Below are 17,291 nucleotides of genomic sequence, written 5' to 3'. Positions count from 1 at the left end.
TCTCACATCAGCTGAATAAGTCTCTCCTTTGGTATTGGGAGTGGCCTGTCCAAGCTATCCAGCACGAGAGAGATAAGTAGAGTCGATAGGCTCGCTTGATCCATAGGGTGTGGGAAAGTGACCCTACACCACGCTCAAAAGTCTCCTGAATTTGGAGAGCTGATGGGTGGGGTGGGGTCGGAGTCCTAGAGGTCGGGCGTGCCGGGATCGCTGGAGTGTAGTGGCTTGATCGAGGATGGCTCCAAGGTGTGGTTGGGTAGAAGGTGGTGTAGCCAAGGCTTTGGGCTCCACTATGGGAGGTGGGTCTTGTGGCCTATCCTCCCGTGGTCGTCGGGTCGGTTGCTGGAGGGAGTGTGGGCAGTGTCGTGGTCGGGGACACTTTGATGAGTAACTGTCTATGTCGACGAAGCTCAAGGAGGAAGAGTCCGAAGCAGCACTAAACTGGATAGTCTATGATCTTGTCTAGAGGCCCAAAGCTCTCTATGAAAAAGGCAATGAAATCTCCCCCGGATCTCGTAGTATAGTGGGCAATGGCAAATGTGGTGCTCCTTGGACACAACCTCTCGCGGGCACAATCTGTAGATCTTGTCCTGGGTATCCTCTCATCTCTCCATGTCTCTATCTGAAGGAGGTGTGAAGATACGTGCAGCTGGCCAACCACAATCCGAGAAAGAAAGTTTTATTATCGTCTTCAAAAGGCCAAAATGACCTATGAGACCAAAATGTTACATCATGTCCATGGTCATGATAGTGAAAGTAAAACTAAAAGAAAATATCCGTGAAAAAAACAAAGGACCTCAAGCTCTCACATCAGCCAATACTATCTCGCATAGGGCACTTCAACACGCTACCCAATGTAGTAAGGTTGTGATAGGGTAGGAGAAAGTCCTGCGGTGGTGGGAAATGATGGCTCTGATCCTCCTGAAGTGACATGAGCATGGGTGGTGGCCACTATGTCGGTGGCGTTGGGCTCTGCATAGCTCGGTGGCTCTGTCTAATGTCACTCCTCTCGGTTGGGCTTCTGCATCAGCCTGGTGGTTGGGGGGAGTGGGTGGATCTGCTCTCGGGGCTCTAGTTTGGAAGAAGTCAATGAGAGCTCTCTGTGGTGGTCCTCGGGCAGGTGAAGGTGGTCTGGGCCGCAGTAGGGATTCCCTGTGTCTACGGAGCTCCAGAAGAAAGAGCCCCAAGCATCTCTGGTCTGGAAAATCCACGATCCTAGAGAGTGGTCCAAATCCCTCTCGGAAGAGGCAGTGGAACCTCCCCCTGATCTCATAGTATATTGGGCATCTGCATATATAACGAGCATCTATCTCAGCTTCTGTATGGCAAAGTTGGCATGCCCTGTCCTTTGGTGCAGTTGTTCTTGATCCATATCTGGCTGGTAAGATATACATAAGAGGCCTCATACTCCACGGGCTGCCCACTATATGTAAATTAAGGTGCGGATTTGCCTACCCATCGTGGGGATGTGTTAAAGATCATAACCTTGGTCTTCCAAGGTTCACCGTGAAGTTCTGATCCTCGCAAAAAGCCCGTAATGCATCCAAGTGCCTTTGTAGCCCCTCTGATGAATCAGAGATAAGGACAATGTCATCTCCATACAATAAGATAGGTATCAAGACTCCTGCCAACTGTGCTCCTGGTCGTCCTTGTCTATCGATGTAGTTAGATATCTCGTCAATCTATAGCCCAAAGAGAGTAGGAGACAAGGAGCAGCCTTGTTTCACTCCGATAGTGCTGTGTATGACATCTAAGTCACCCCGGGGTCCATACTCTGCCAGTCTCTCATCAATCTGGCTCATCGAAATCTCTAAAGCCTTGCAGAAATCCACAAAGCAACAATGTATGTGATGCCCATGAGCTCTTCCTCCTCAATGATGCCCCGTAACGTGAAAATGTGATCCAGTGTGGAGCGTCCTCTGTGAAAACCTACCCGCCTTCGTGTTGCGAGTCTTTGCTCCTTGGCCCATTTGTTGCTGAGCTCATGCTCCCAGATCGATCCATAAATCTTGGCCAATGTGTAACCAATCATAATAGTCTTGTAGTTGCCGGGGTCCATGGGGTCACCTACCTTCAGAATGGGCACAATGGTATTCAAGGACCAATTGTCAGGAAAACCCTCGCATACTACCCTGTTAAACATGTGAGCCAAAAGTGGAGCCAACACATCCCTGGCATAGGAGAAACGCCTGGCAAGCAGCCCATCATGATCCTGTGCTCTCTCATTCTGCATCCTATCAATGGCATCTCTAACCATACTCAAGTGGAAGGAGGAGGAATGGGGGGGGGGGGGGGGGGGGGGGGGGGGGGGGCAAGGCGAGAGAGAGAGAGAAAGATATATTAAGCGTCTACTAAAGACCCAATGGGCCTATGAGACCAAAGTGACAATAATGTCCATGGCATATCTCATCATGGAATGGAAAATAAAACAGAAAGAAAACATAAACATAGCTATCTCACTGGGGTGATACAAAACTGTCGATGGAAACTCATCATGGAATACTAAGAACATAGAAACATGAGAGCAACATCAGCTCCGAGAGAGAGAGAGAGAGAGAGAGAGAGAGAGAGAGAGAGAGAGGGGCTCTCACCCGTCTTGTGACTGACTCATAAAGAGCGATGATGCTCCAAATCATGTCGGATGGAGCCCCCCATGCACGAGAGCGAGAGAGAGAGAGAGAGAGAGAGAGAGAGAGAGAGAGAGAGAGAGAGAGAGAGAGAGAGAGAGAGAGAGAGAGAGAGAGAGAGAGAGAGAGAGAGAGAGGCATATGGGACCAAAAACCGGTACCTCACAGTCATTACAATGCACTTCGGGGTGCACTTAGGCACAAGCAAAAGATTAATGAAAACCCTAGGATGATAAACAACTATCTGTGATACAAAAAATGCTGATGGCACATTAGAATGCTAGTCAATTGGGTTTAGGCTTACGGAAGTCCTCGATTATTGCCCTTCCATCACGGTAGACTGCCCACTTTCCAGCTTGGCGGGCTGCTTGGACTTTGGTGAGTTCTGCACTTTTGTTTTTAAGCTGTAGGGGACTGAGTTTATCAGCTAACCAGAGCCTGGTGCCCTGTAATGATTTGGACTGTCGGAGAACTTGGATCTTGTCCTGTTTGTTGTGATATTTCGCAATGGCATGCTTCCCTTTCTTAACAATGGTCCATGGGTTGCCTATATCAATGAGGGGGAGGGCCTTACTAAGTCGCCTCCTCATAATCTCCATGTCTGAGATGTATTCATCTTCATCAATTTCCGTTTGCTCTTTGACTTCTTGCTCGTCTGAGAGAGAGAGAGATAGAGATAGAGAGAGAGAGAGAGAGATGCTTTTGCAACTACAAGAAGATGCAACTTTTCCTTTGTTGCAGGTACCTGATGAAGTGCTCATTGAAAGGGTTGTGGGGAGGAGGTTGGACCCTATTACTGGAAAGATCTATCATCTTAAATACACACCTCCAGAAAATGATGAGATTGCAGCTCGACTTACTCAACGGGTTGATGATACGGAACCAAAAGTATGGCCCTTTTAGTGGCACTTGGATTTTTTTTGACTATTTTTTGTAATTTAAGAAATGTGGGCCTTTTTTATGTTTTGAAAAAAGAAACTTCTTACAGTCTCGACTATTCATATGAAATTATCAGTTGTAGGTTGGGTCAGAGATGATGTGGGACATCATACCATTATATGAGTTAGTCATAGGCTGGGTCAGAGCTCCAGGAGGTATGTGAGAGGAGATCTCTAGTACGATTGGTGAGAAATGTTCCCTCTCCTTGACTCTATTTGGGATTTACATTGATGAGATCTCTAACTTTATTGATAGGGTGGGCGGTGCAGGTTCTTCTCTAGCAGGTACCCTGATCTCTCTCCAGGAGGCAATTTAGACCACACTATGAGAGTTTAGAGAGCAAACAGGAGTTTCCCCACCGGAGCTCAGCATCCGTAGGAGCGCACACTAGATGGCTCTTAGATCGAGACTCAGCCACTGTCACCATTTGGCCACCCAACTAGTCCACCCGTGCTTTCTCATTATGTATATACATTGGACTGGCATCCATGGCAGTTGCATATGCCGGGGATTGATGCCTCTCATTTGATACTGTGGATTTGGCTTTCATGCCTATGTGTACATGCCCTGGAGGATTGTTCCATTGGGTTTGGAACTTTGTGTACTATCGTGGTAGATACCCATGTTTAGTCTAGGATAAACATAAAACTCCCCATCAACTTCTACGTATGTCGCATGTCCTTGAATAGCCTAAAGACAACATATGGCTAACGACCGCTTTCACCCCACCAAATTGGGATGAACCAAAGGTCCACGCAATCCCATTAATAGAGATCCTAAAGGACAATGGTTATAACATATTCCACCTTTAACATGTCCATGGGTTACCCCCCAGGTGGAAAATCCACCTAGCTCCAAAGTCCTGGAATCAAAATAACTCCATGGACTTACAATTGTGAGGCTGCCTCATGCATCAATTGTGAGGTTTGGTACCCTTGCGGAGGCAGCTGAGTCTTCCCACACCTGAAGGTGTTACAACTTGTGACCACAAAGTGGCCACACAACGGGACCTAGGTCTTCCCACCCGAAGGTGTTACACCTCGTGACCACAAAGCGGCCACAATAGCAACGGGGATCTGTGGGGATTGGAACGCGAGACCCCCCCTCCCCAAGCCCCCACCACCGCTGGGTTATGTGCTTGTTGGTGTTGTTTCCTTTTTTTCTTAAAAGTTTGGAATATCAAGATCAAATAAAATTTTGTTGCAGCAAGCATTTAGCAAGTAATTTACTTGCAGTAATTTTAATCTCTAATGGTGGTTAACTTTGCAAATTTTTTTGAAAGATGGTGCTGGTTTTTAATATTGTAATATATGTGGGATGTGAATGTATTTATTTAGCTAAAGGTTGTTTAATGTGCACTGTAGCAGGTGGCGGTTTCTATGCTTGTACCTAGATTCTAAATGTGTGTTTCAACAATGACGTTTGCTGATGAAAAGTAGGGAAAAATAACTTGAAAACTTGTAGGACTCTAATTGCTTCTTTCTACTTGTGAGCTTCTATTTTTTGATAGCTCACTGCCACCTTCTTTACTTGACAAGGGACAAATTAGTATCTGGTGTTGCTTTAAAATTATTTTGTCTCTTGAGCTAGTTCCCACGACACTCTTTTCCCTCTGCACTAATCTTAGGTAACCATTATTACACTTCTGAATGTCATGGAAGTCCAGCACAAAGTGAAAAGCGGCTCATAGAATCCTTTGTTCGCTGCACATGCAAAGGGTAAACCCAAGTCCTAGCAGCTCATTCATCGTCACATGAATTTCAGGCAAAGGTTCGTCTACAGAGCTATGCTCAGAATGTGGAAGCATTGACTTCAATGTATACAAATGTCATCAGAAAGGTAGTTTGCATGAACAGTTTCTGCTATTTTTCTTACTGAAATCTTTACTGCCTTGCAGTAAGAGGTGTGTTTTTTTAAATTCTCCATCTTGAATCTTGTTTTGTAGGTTGATGGGAATCGGTCAAAAGCAGTGGTTTTTGAGGAGATTGACAGGATTCTCACAAACTTGCTGCTGAAGAAAGTACCTAGTTCTGCTGGCTTAGATACTCCTCAAGGTAATAAGTTCCTTCAACATGTCTTAAATCATATTGAACCTGGATAAGAAGGGTCTCGGGGTCTAGGTACGGAAGAAAGCCTCACACTGCTGCTGCATGCGCTCTGAATCACCGGTCAAAATGGCCTCGGAGGGTGTGTGAGATCCACCCAAATGGAACGGATGAGCTCAGCTGGAGGGGGGGGGGGTAGTAAATCAAGTCATCGATGGTGTTGCTGTATCGGGCTTGCCAGATGTGCCAAGCTACTATGCTGCAGGTGATCTCCCATCGTGAGCTAGTGTGTGACTCTGGAGTCTAAGGCTGTATTGGAACTGCTGCTACAGACGTCACAGAGATGCACATGTGAGAGAGACTCAATGTAAGGCCTCGTCCATCATCCTCGTAAAGTAAGGCCTTGCCCACCTCTGCAACCCAAATACAGCCCCCCATGTGACGGTGCAGGCGGTGCTCAGATTGGAGGTGAATAGGTGGAGGATGCATTGCCATACCTGCTGTGCCTGGAGGCAGTCTTAGAGGCAGTGTGTCTGTCTCTCCTCAGGGCTACGGCGGTCCGCACTGGCAACAGCTTGCTTCCCTGGACTAGCCAATGCTGCTGCACTGCCAGGGTGCCATCTGTGTTCTGGAGGAGGATCCAACAACCGAGCCAAGCGGAGTAATCAAAGAATGGGATGGCCTTCTCGGGATCCTGAATCAATGGATCTCTCCCCTGCCACTCTCTGGGGTCCCACTGCATGTGAACCAACGGCCTGTTCTCCCAAAGCCATAAGCGCCAGGATGCGATGCCTTTGACCTCAAGAGGAGTTAGGTTTGTGGCCCACTTCCTCCCTTTGCGGCCCACTGCCAATCCGCTGTGAGGAGGGGAGGGGAGGTCATCACTGATTTGCCACTGGGACGTTGTGAAGAGGCCATCCGGTCTGACCTCATGAGTGTTGATAAGGCTGCCATATAAAAAACCAAAAGCCACCTGGGGAACTCCGATGCGGGTGAAAGAGGCCATCCACAGGATGTCGGGGGGATCCTCAGGAGGGGAAGCCAATCCGGTGGAATGGCAGAGGCAATGTCGCGGATCATAATGGAGGCTCCTCTCAAGGTGCCCAGACAGTCCTGTTGTGTTTGTGTTGGTTCTGGGAGATAGTAAGCAGGTGCCCAGACTCTGAGCTGCCCCCCTGCAGAGTGGGCTCCAAGAGAGGTGAGGTCAAGCGCCAGCAGTCATGTGTCCTGAGGCAAGGCAGAAATGAGGGTTCCAGGCCAAGGGCTGGGTGGGGGGAACCGTGATGAGGGCGGCAGGCATGAAGTAGATGCTGAGTGCCATTACCTTTCTGTGATCCTTTCCCACCTCTCACATTCTTTAATCCCACTCTCATGCTCTTCAAGCTGTGTGAGAGATTCGTTTAGTTCCCAGAAAGATCAAGGTTGGTTGTGGAACCAACAGAAAACTGTCTCAGACAGCAATGAAGCACAAAACACAGAACACAAAATTATCAAGGTGTATGTGTGTTTCACCAGAAAAGGCCTGAAGCTCCTGCCTATTGCAGTTGGAATTCAGTCATTAGGTGATGATTTAGTTGAAATAGTTGCTCTTGATTTAATCATTGTGCCATATTAAAAAAATAAAACCTATGCAATGATAAATAACTTTGTAGAGGTAATGAGTGAGGGAGTCACTTGTGTAATATTGGGCGTAGCACAAGTGCATGCTCTTTAGTCTTTGCCACAATCATATGACTTAGGGCCAGGTGATTGCGTAAGGTGAGAAATGGCTAGATAGACAAGGGCATTACCTACCATGGTAGCTTTGGATGAAAACTCTCAAATAAGTAGTGCAGAAATGGAGCCGCTCCTATAAACGGTACTCTTTGCAGCAAAAAGAGGATTCAATGCACGAAAGCTTCTTGAACTGCAGTTCCAGGTACCTTTCACTGGCAGGTAGAAGTGTGCACGACTTGGACCTTAAGGTGTATATCCTAGTATTTGTGGTGGTTTCATCATCTCCCTATCTCCCTTTTCATCTCTCTGGGGTTTTCAAAACATTCTTTGTGTGTGTGTGTGCGCGCGCTGTTTTTTGGGTGGGTGGTTGATCAAGTCCGGAAATTACTAGCTTGGACTTGATATAGCTTTGTAATTTCTTATTTTTGGGTGAACTAGACTCTTATATCAGTTCTTAAAAAGGTTCTGTCCCCAAAATGTTTAAAAGTACAGGGTTGAGAGCAACGGTATTCATTTGACAATTTCAAGAGTAAACTTGGTATTGTGAAAAGGAAATTCTGGGTGATCTAGTTTCTGTTGCGTAAGGGGCTAATTTGGATCCAAAAATGCAGCAACCTCAGATTTTGCTTGAAAAGCAAAGCTACATCATTTGTATTGCATTTTCCATCCTGAACAATCTTTCTTTAAGTATGCTTCCAAAATTTTAAGAGGAGTGCACATGGTAATTCAGGTTGAACTTGCCACGAAACTTCATGCAACAAGGAGAGGTAAAAAGTAAACATCCCTTGTGGTTCTTTGTGACACTTTGCTACTAGCTAGATTGATGTAAACAACTCATGCAAATAGATCCTAATATGTTTTCGAACTTTCTTCTGATTCATTATGTGTTTTCTTGCATAATTTCTGCTGTTTTTGTAAGATGTTTTAAGTTTGTTGGTATACTATGAAGTTGACCTCTGTAAATGAGATTCTTTTTTCTAAAAAAACTCTCTTTTTGGATACTATGCCCAGAAGGAAAAATTGAAACCCCCACAAGTGTTGCATATGAGAATAAGGTATTATTATGGCTTCTATATCTGGATTTAAGTCTTTGCTTGTAAAGAGAAAAAGTCTAACCGTCTTTGAGGTTGTTTCAGGACAACTGGAGAGGCATTCCTACCAGGTTAAATAGTATCCCTCACTCGAGAGAGATTCGGCAGTACTTCTATGCAGATGTCTGTAAAGCTACAAAGAGGGCAGTAGAGGATGGTATTCATAAATTGAAGGTTGATTAATGCTTTTCTTTGACAAGTTGCCAATCAAATAACAAGTGTATGATTTCATTGAAGAATTAATCTCAATATTTGTCCCTTAAGCAGGTGCAGATAACTATTCCGGAACTCAACCCAGAGATGGTGACCTTCTCTCTCTTTCTTTCTCTCTCTCTCTCTCTCTCTCTCTCTCTCTCTCTCTCTTTGTACCCATATACTTTTGAATTAGAGCTTCTTATGATCTTTAATAAATCTTGAAGCAAAATGGAATAAAGAAAATAATGTTTTTTAAGGCCAGTGCATAGGAAAGACACATACACTTGCTACAATAGAAATGCATCATTCAACCAAGCTTGGCCCTGCCAAATGCCGTACTGCCTAATGCAGGAGTCCCAGCTGGTTTTTTTTTTTCAGGGAAAAAGATCCTTCTATTAGTTAACAAAGACCAGCCTCGAAGGGCTAAATATAACCATGAAGGGCTAGATACACTCGCCTCCGTGTATGGGGCAGGGATCAAAGAATCAAAAGCTGGCCGCTCTTTGAGGAAAAGGCTATCTCATATAGGGGGAGGGGGAGAGAATAACCACATAGGTGGTCTGTAGTGCCAGTGGGATCACCACCTCTATATGTGAGAAAAGGGCCATGCCTCAAGAAGGCTTCCCGTCGCTCACCCTGCAGCTTCCCCCACTGACCGCGGAGGGTATGAATGATGTCGAGCCAAATAATCCTGATGGACTCCGTAGGCGGAGTGTGGGTGCCTTCGATGCCTTCATTGCATTGAGCTCCCGAGATGTGCCAGGCTGCAATGCTGCTACAAATCTCCTATCTATGGCACGAACCCAGAGTCCAATGATTAGTAGAAGGGGCTAGGACTGGTATGGCCGAAATGCGAAGGTGAGAAACCTGAAGGGCTAGTCTCCCACCTTCCTCCTCATAAGCCATGACAACCTCAGCCTCTATGGCCCAAGCGAAGAATCAAAAGGTGGAGGAAGACGCAGTTCTCCTTCAGCTGGCCGCTCTCTGAGGAAAAGGCTATCTCATATAGGGGGAGGGGGAGAAAATAACCACATAGGTGGTCTGTAGTGCCAGTGGGATCACCACCTCTATCTGTGAGAAAAGGGCCATGCCTCAAGAAGGCTTCCCGCCACTTCCACATTTGGTCAAAGCTACCTTGTAGCTGCCCCCCCTGACCGCGGAGGGTATGAATGATGTTGAGCAAAATAATCCTGATGGACTCCACAAGCAGAGTGTGGGTGCCTTCGATGTCTTTGTTGCATCGAGCTCTCTAGATTGCTAGGCTGCAATGCTGCTACAAATCTCCCATCTATGGCACGAACCCGGAGTCCAATGATCAGTAGAAGGGGCTAGGACTGGTATTGCTGAAATGCGAAGGTGAGGGACCTGAAGGGCTAGCCCCCCACCTTCCTCCTCATAAGCCATGACAACCTCGGCCTCTGTGGCCCAAGCGACAGTGCCCCATGAAATGATACGGGTCGAGGTCTTGTCCATCGTGAAAATGTGGAGAATCCATTGCCAAACCTACTGAGCCTTTGGACAACCCAAAGACAATGTCGCTGAGACTCTAAGGATGGCGCACCTTGGACAAGCTGCTGATCGACCACCATTGGCGAACCACGTGCCAACCGTCAAACTCCTGTGTGCTAGCAGCCAAAGAAAGAGGGTGATCTTTTGAGGCCGAAAACTGTCCCAGAGCCTCTTCCAAAAATCTGAGAGTGTCCTCAACCTTAGGCATCTGGATCCTACGGCCTAGCAGTGCGGTTTTTGCGAAGAACGGGGTGCCTAGAGTCTCTTCCCTGTTAGCAGGATCACGCCAAGTCCACTCCCCTGGGTCCCATTGGAGGCGCGTGAGGGGCTGGCTCTCCCAAATCCATAAACGCCAGAGTCTCTCCTTGGCCACCTTGGCCAGTGGGGGGTCAAGGTGCCACTCATGTGCCTGAAATGCATCCACTGAAGTCATTCAAAGGGGGCTCTGATCTCTGTAATCTGCCGTGGGGTCCAATTGAAAAAGTGAGCAAAGCACAGCTCTCATCCACATCATGAACTGCCAAGACACCCAGCGAGTGTGGGGGGTTCGGGTCTGGGATAGGGGTCAGCCACTCTTTAGGAATAGCAGAGTTGATGTCCTGTCTCTACCCCGGATCCCAACCAGGCCTCTCCTAAGCCTCAAGGGGAAGCTGTTTGAATGCAAGCCAATCTCCAAGGGATCCGGCAGGTCCTATGCTTAACGCTCCCCAGGATACATGAGGCCGGGCCCCCAGCATGTGGCCATTGGGTAAATGGATCAGGGGATTCCAGATTAGGGGCTGCTGAAGACGCTCCTCCGAGGCTATCGGAATTGATTGCTGGAGGGCCGGCATGAGGTGATCCCAAGCTCGGAGTAGGTTGGCGGCATTTTGTCCTCAAACGCTAGGCTGAAGCCGCAGGCTTGCATCTCTGTGAAGATCCATCTACTGCTCTACGGCCAAGGCCCCCCCCCCCCCCCCCCAGACTCAGAGTACGGGCTGAAATCCTGGCCAAGAGGAAGTCCTTCCAAGGCTCACCACCTGGGAGAAGTCCTCTAACAGTCAATTTGCCCAGCAGGGCACGGGTCTGAATGGTGGGGTGGATGATGCCTAGGCCCCCTTTGTGTTTTGGCTTAATGATCTCTCTCCAAGCCACCTTGGCCTAGGCAAGCCTCCCATCACTGCCGGGCCACAAAAAGTTGCAGATCAACTGCTGTACCTGACCAATGCAGGCTCGGGGGAAGGCCTAGCAAGAGGTAATATACCACATGGTGGCAAAGAAGGACCAAGTTCGCCACACCACTCGGCCAACTAAGGAAAGCCTCGCTGAACTCCAGTACAAAAGCTTCTTCCGAATGCTCAGAAGAAGAGGGGCAGGCTGCTGCTCCGGGGAGATATCGATGCCCACCGGGCATCCAAGATAGCGGATTGGACTCAGGCTCCTTAAATGAGAACCTGACTATGAGAGGCTGATTAGAGGCCTGAAACACCGCGGATTCGCTCCACTAGGAACCCCATCTAGTACATCGTGCCCTTGAGGAAGCCCTAGTCAACTCTATCATAAGCTTTCTCAAAATCCAAAAGGAGCACAATGAGGTCCTGCTACCGCATCTTGGCCGAAGCTATCGCCTCCTAGAAAGTGAAGATGTTGTCTAGAATGCTCGGATCCTGAACAAAACCTATGTGAGTGTCATGGATCGAATCGGAGAGGAAAGGTTGAAGTCTCCAGCTGATGGTCTTGGCCAAAATCTTGTAGGCGGTCCCAAGGAGGGTGATGGGTCTCCACTACCAAATCTTCGATCTGTCACCACCCTCCTTAGGAATCAAGTGAATCAAACCCTTTGAGAGCCTCTTTGGCATGGTGCTTGTAGTCATAATCTCATTGAAGGCCACTCAAAGGCCGCCTTCCACGAGATCCGAGTGGCAAAGAAAGAAGGAAATTGGAAGCCCGTGATCCGTCTACCCCTGGGCATTTGCCCCTAGGAAGAGCCATCAAGGCCCACTGCCAGCTCGTGTACTGTGAATGGAGTCAATAAGAAGGTCCAGAGAACCACCTCTCTCATGTGCCATGAGACCCTCTCTCGCACGCATCCACCACCTCTGGGGATAATGGGTCACCCTTGAGGAGGGATCTAAAAAATCCGTGGCAATGGCTCTCACATAGGTGGGGGGGGGGGGGTGTGTTGGGAGAGGGAGGGGGAGGGGGGTTCATAAATGATAGCTCCTTCTTGGCCTCACAACCTGTGAATACCATCTCTCCGTTTGTGAGGGCCTGCAATCTAAAAGAAATCCCCAGTGACTCTATCTTCAGCCTGGGTTGAGAAGGAGGCTTTGGCATGGTATCTGTACTCCACCCTCCTCTCCCCTATGGATCTGATCTCTGTATGGGCGGTAGCATGCTGACTCTCAATCCATAGGCTATAGGGGGAACTCTCGTGGAGACGTTGGAGAGAGGCAAGACCCCTCCGAATGCTCCTCTCTTGCTCATGGAGTCCACCCAACAATCTGCTCTGTGCTGCCTCCTGCAAAAAAGTGATGGTCTTGCCAAGGCCCATCCAAGGTGCATGCGGTAGAACTTTAGATAAAATCCAGTCCCTCCCATATCTGCTCTATCTTGCTGCAGATCTCAGGGTCCTGTATGAGGTTGTCCGGAATCCTAGTGCTCAAGTGCCTGTCATGCCTCCAGGGGTCCTCGAAGGACAGAATGACTGGAGCATGATCAGAAAAGGTAGTGCCTGCCACTCATCCATATAGAATCTATCAAGTCGAGAGAGATTGTGGCTGGTGCTCCTCCTGTCAGAACACGAGAAGCACAGATTCCCGGGGTTGTGCCCAAACTGTGGCAAGTGCCAAGGGTCTTGTCCCCTGAGTGCCAGGATCTTCTCCTCCCAAACAAAATACTCTGAGCCTGAGACTGTAGCCGTGCCTCCTTCCAAGTCTATCCTTTGCCAACTCGATCATGTTAAAGTCTCCACCCATGCACCAAGAGTTAACCAGGGGAGGGACTCGCGGACTGTACTCCAGAAGGTAGCTCTACCGGCTACACCGTTCGTGGCATAAACATTGAGGAAACCCACACAGTCCTCTCCAATCCTAATGGTAACCCATTGAGGTCGCCCAGTGACTATGACACCTGAGCAAGCCACTGCCGGCAAGAGCTGCTCACTGACAGAAATACAAACTCCCCCGTGTCTCGGAGGGGCCAAAAGAGGGAGACCAACAAGTGTGACTCTTACTTGGTAGAATCTTCCGCAGCGACGAGACAGGTACGCCCCTCGGAAAGATGGTGCTCCCGGAGGAAAAGAATGTCAATGGGTCCCCCAAGTGCAGCTTTGTGGAGCTCTCCTCTAAGGACAGCTCGCCTCTGAAAGCACTGAGGTCCCCCCAAGCCTTGAATGTTCTATGAGACAATCCACATATCAATCTCTGTGGGAGGTGGAACTATCGGAACTGCCCTCCACTCGAAGAGTCTTGGGCGTGGGTTTCAAAGTAGAGTAGTCACAGTTAACAGTCTTGGGATGAAGGCGCGCCAAGTGGATGCAGATCCTGTCCTCCATGTGTTGCCACTTTGTTTGAGCCCGAGAGTAAGCACTCTGAACTCCATCGGTCACAATGAAGGTATCTATAAGAGGGGGGAAGGGGTACTGCAAACTGAGATATGAAGGAACAGAAAGAGCAGCACCTCCAGGGTGGAGGACACCACCTCCCCGTCCTAATATCTATGGCCTGAGCCTCCCAACTCCATCCGAGCTAGGGGCTAGAGATGGGTGAGCACGTCGGTGACCCTACATCATGAAGATGGTGTGAGAGCTCTACTGCTTGTCCCTAGATGGCGGGTGCCACTGACTTTGAATCCTACTGTCCCCAGGGCTGCACTCAAGGGAAAGGAGAAGATCATCGCGCCACTCTGTGGCATGGACGGCTTGGAATGATGGAACACCACACAAATCTGAATGGGAGCCACTGTCTCCTCGAAAATATTAGTTCCTTCCACAGGGAGACATCGGAAGAAACTATAATCCACTGGCAGCCCCAGGATCTTGGGGGGGCCACCTGGCGACTCTAGTGGGAGAGCCCTCACTGGGGAGGCGGCGATGGTCATCTTGAACGGCTCCAAGAAGCGATAATCAATCGGTGGACGGAACCACCGGCTGGCTCCGCCCTAAATTAGGCGCTGCCGGAGGGTGGCGGGAATGCTCAGGAGAGGCGGAGGGAGGGAGGAGTGCAGGCTCAGAAGAAGAGGAAGGGGCTGGGGGGGGGGCTACTGTGGGAAGAGTCGGAGGCAAGGCTTGAAGATTTGGGGGGGGGGGAATGGGGAAGCGGGGAAGAGGGAGATGGAAGCGGCTGGGAGTGATCCCCTGGAGAGGGAGGGTGCGCGGAGGGGCTCGTCGGGGGCTCGGCAGGCCAGCTGGCCTCACTGGAATCTGAGAACCTGAGGAGTCGTCTCGATGGGGTAACGGTTGTTAGACCGGAGGGGCCGGACGCGGGACCCTCGCAGTGACAGGGGGGGGCAGGGCCCCATGGTTGACGTGTGGATGCTGCGATAAATGCTCGAAATGGTTCTATGACAGAACCGAATCCTCCTGTACTCTGCCTACTAGCGTGCACAACGATGCTGCTCAGCTCTGGAAGTTGGTTGGCGGCCCTTGCACGGGCCAAAAGTCTTCTACTCTCCGGCAGCAGAGTCGTCTGTGGTCAGGTCCTGGTGCTTGGCTGCCTGAGGGCGTGCATCTCTCCTGACCCCTTGATGATGATCTGAGCTGGGACCAGGGGGTGAACCACCAGAGGGGGTCACCTCGACTGGCACCGAGGGAAAGCTCTGGCGAGGTGTCCCATCTGCGTGCAAATGAAGCATTGGCCTGGGAGGCCAGAGTACTCTACTCTCTGCAGGATGGGGTATCCTTGGAGGCATGGAGCATATGGCCCAAGCCTTCTTTGTGAGGTGGCAGCACGGCTTCGATCCCGCATCCGACCAACTGGTTGGCATTTCAAGCTTTCCGGTGATAGTCTGCTTCCCAGGCCTCAGGAAGGAATACGTTCCTCTTCTCCTAGTGATTGGTGAAGCCATTGGGAGAGTGATTGAATCCCCCCCTGCTGCCACTTCGGCCCTCGCACGGGCGAGTGGGATTCAATCCTTTCGCATTTGTATTGCCTCGCTAGAGGCAGTGCCTCAGCTGCACGACTCTATCTGACGTCACTGGCGAATCAATCTCAACCTGGTAGTGGCCGCGCCCCAAAGGATGAATGTCTGTGATCTTTACAGGTGCTCCAAGGAGGCTAGCCTGTAGTAGAAGATCTCTGAGTTGTCCCTGCGCCGGGCAGCTACCAACAATCTTACACACTAGAGTGGAGGCCTCTAGGGTGCAACTGTCGTAGCAAGGAGCTGGAGGTCTGCTTCTAAGAAGGATAGGCAAGGGATGGGGGCCTCGGTTGGGGATGACGGAGTGGCTGCCATGGAGTCCTCCTGAGGGGTGAAGACCAGAAGGGGCTGAGGCTTGCCAAATGAAAAATTCCCAAGAACTAGAGAAACTGCCTGAATGGAGGGGACAGAGAGACGAAGCCGACGGGAGACGCCGGGGGGGGGGGGGGGGGGTGCAACGTGAGAGAGAAAAGGGGGGGGGGGGGCAGAGAGAGAGAGAGGGGGGGGGAGGCGCAGGAGGGGGCAGAGCGGAAAGGACGAGAGGGGGCCAGAAGGGGGGGGGGTGCAGGTGGAAAAAGGGGGGAGGGGCGCAGGTGTGGAGAGGGGGGGAGAGTTGCATAGGTGGAAGGAGGGGGACGTAGTCGGGAATGGGGGGGGGGGGTGCGTAGGCGTAAGGAGGGGGCGCAGGCGGGCAGAGGGCGAGAGGAGGCGGCAGTGAAAGGAGGGCGCAGGCAGCGAAGCAGTTTGCAGGGGGGGTGCTCGCAGCTCCCGCTAGGTGAGTCCCAGCTTGTTGTAAACACTGTTTATTCATTTTTGTCTTAAGAACTTGAGTGGTTGCCAATGGGTGTGTAGGCTAGCATTGTGGGTTTGTAAGAGGTCCCGAATTCAAATCTCTGCAGGCTAGAATGTCAATGTGACAATGGATATTGCACAGTTGGTAACTACAATAGTTTGGAAGCGGCGCTAGAAGCTCCCCATACTGCTGCACACCCCCCTTCCGTGCATGAGTGCTTTTCACCTGCTGCCTGCCATTTTGCGTGTGTCTGTTGTCTCCGCCTTCCAGCCCTTCTTCCTGCCCCTTCCGCTTTGTTGTCTGTGCCAGAAAACTCGTATTGTGTTCAAGTCGGCCACTCATCCCTTGATTGGCATTATGGCTTCTGCCCAAGCCAATCCTTCTATGCTTCCACAGGATGTGAGAACTATCAATTTTTCACGAGACGAGCCTCTCATCCTCCAAAGCGACATCAACAATGAAATGAAGACCCCTGTCATTGGGAGAGTCTATGGCTCTCACCATGCCCGCTCGCAACAGTTGACTTCAATTCCTCGGAAGCCACAACTCAGACACTTGTCAGCATCCTTTTTCCCCTTGGCCATGGAAATTACTCTTCTCGGAGTACCGACTGGACTTTGATCCTGTGGTAGAAGATCATCACCTTACTACAATCTCTCTCAGATTTTCTGCTCTTCCACGGGTTTTTTGGAAGCTTTTGCCTTCCATGGGAGCTGCATTTGGTCAGGTCTTGGATGTACCTGTCCTTCCAAGGCTACCTTCGTCTGCTTTTGCAATAGTTATTGCCACCTCTGATGGAGTACCCTGAGTATTTGTTCTTGTTCCTGATCCTTCCATCATGATGGTGGGTAAGATTGCATACAGTGTTGTATTTGCTACTAGCAGCAGTCTCACCTTGCTAGAGATTCTCTCAGATCCAGAGGCCGCATTAGGAGGCAGGGTGGACATGTTCATTAGATGTCTGCTCCTATTGCTAGTCCTGCACGTCAGCACACTACACATTGATGGGTGATAGTAAGGGATGGCAGGTGTCCCCGAACCCCAATCCCTGCACCGGCGTCTATGCACTCAGTGGAACACCCTAACCCCTTTGCATCTGTAGCTACGGATGCTTTGCAGTTGGGTTGTCACGGTGATGAGGATGCATTGTAGCTGGAATATAATGATGATGATACATCCGACTATGCATTCGGATTGTAACGATGATGCTACATTATGCTGCCCTTCTTCCTTTCTTGAGAAGGGAAAGGATTTCTCC

The 17,291-nt window shown here is 49.8% G+C and overlaps 1 protein-coding gene across 2 annotated transcripts in view; it reads left to right on the top strand.

Moving 5' to 3' along the window:
- Nucleotides 1–17,291, top strand: part of LOC147630642 (adenylate kinase family protein) — a 140,407-nt gene that overhangs the window by 23,805 nt on the left and 99,311 nt on the right. For both annotated transcript variants that reach the window (XM_086810572.1, XM_086810571.1), the window contains exons 5-10: nt 3,369–3,515; nt 5,331–5,405; nt 5,512–5,620; nt 8,339–8,382; nt 8,464–8,592; nt 8,686–8,721. In XM_086810572.1, coding sequence (XP_086666698.1) covers nt 3,369–3,515; nt 5,331–5,405; nt 5,512–5,620; nt 8,339–8,382; nt 8,464–8,592; nt 8,686–8,721 — 540 coding nt within the window. The remainder of the gene's footprint in view (nt 1–3,368; nt 3,516–5,330; nt 5,406–5,511; nt 5,621–8,338; nt 8,383–8,463; nt 8,593–8,685; nt 8,722–17,291) is intronic.

Source organism: Cibotium barometz, chromosome 16 (assembly GCF_041138505.1).
Source record: "Cibotium barometz isolate CiBa-2024 chromosome 16, ASM4113850v1, whole genome shotgun sequence".
In the NCBI taxonomy this organism is placed as follows: Eukaryota; Viridiplantae; Streptophyta; class Polypodiopsida; order Cyatheales; family Cibotiaceae; genus Cibotium; species Cibotium barometz.
Note: the sequence above shows the minus strand (reverse complement) of the source record. Positions and strands in the feature narration are given on the sequence as shown.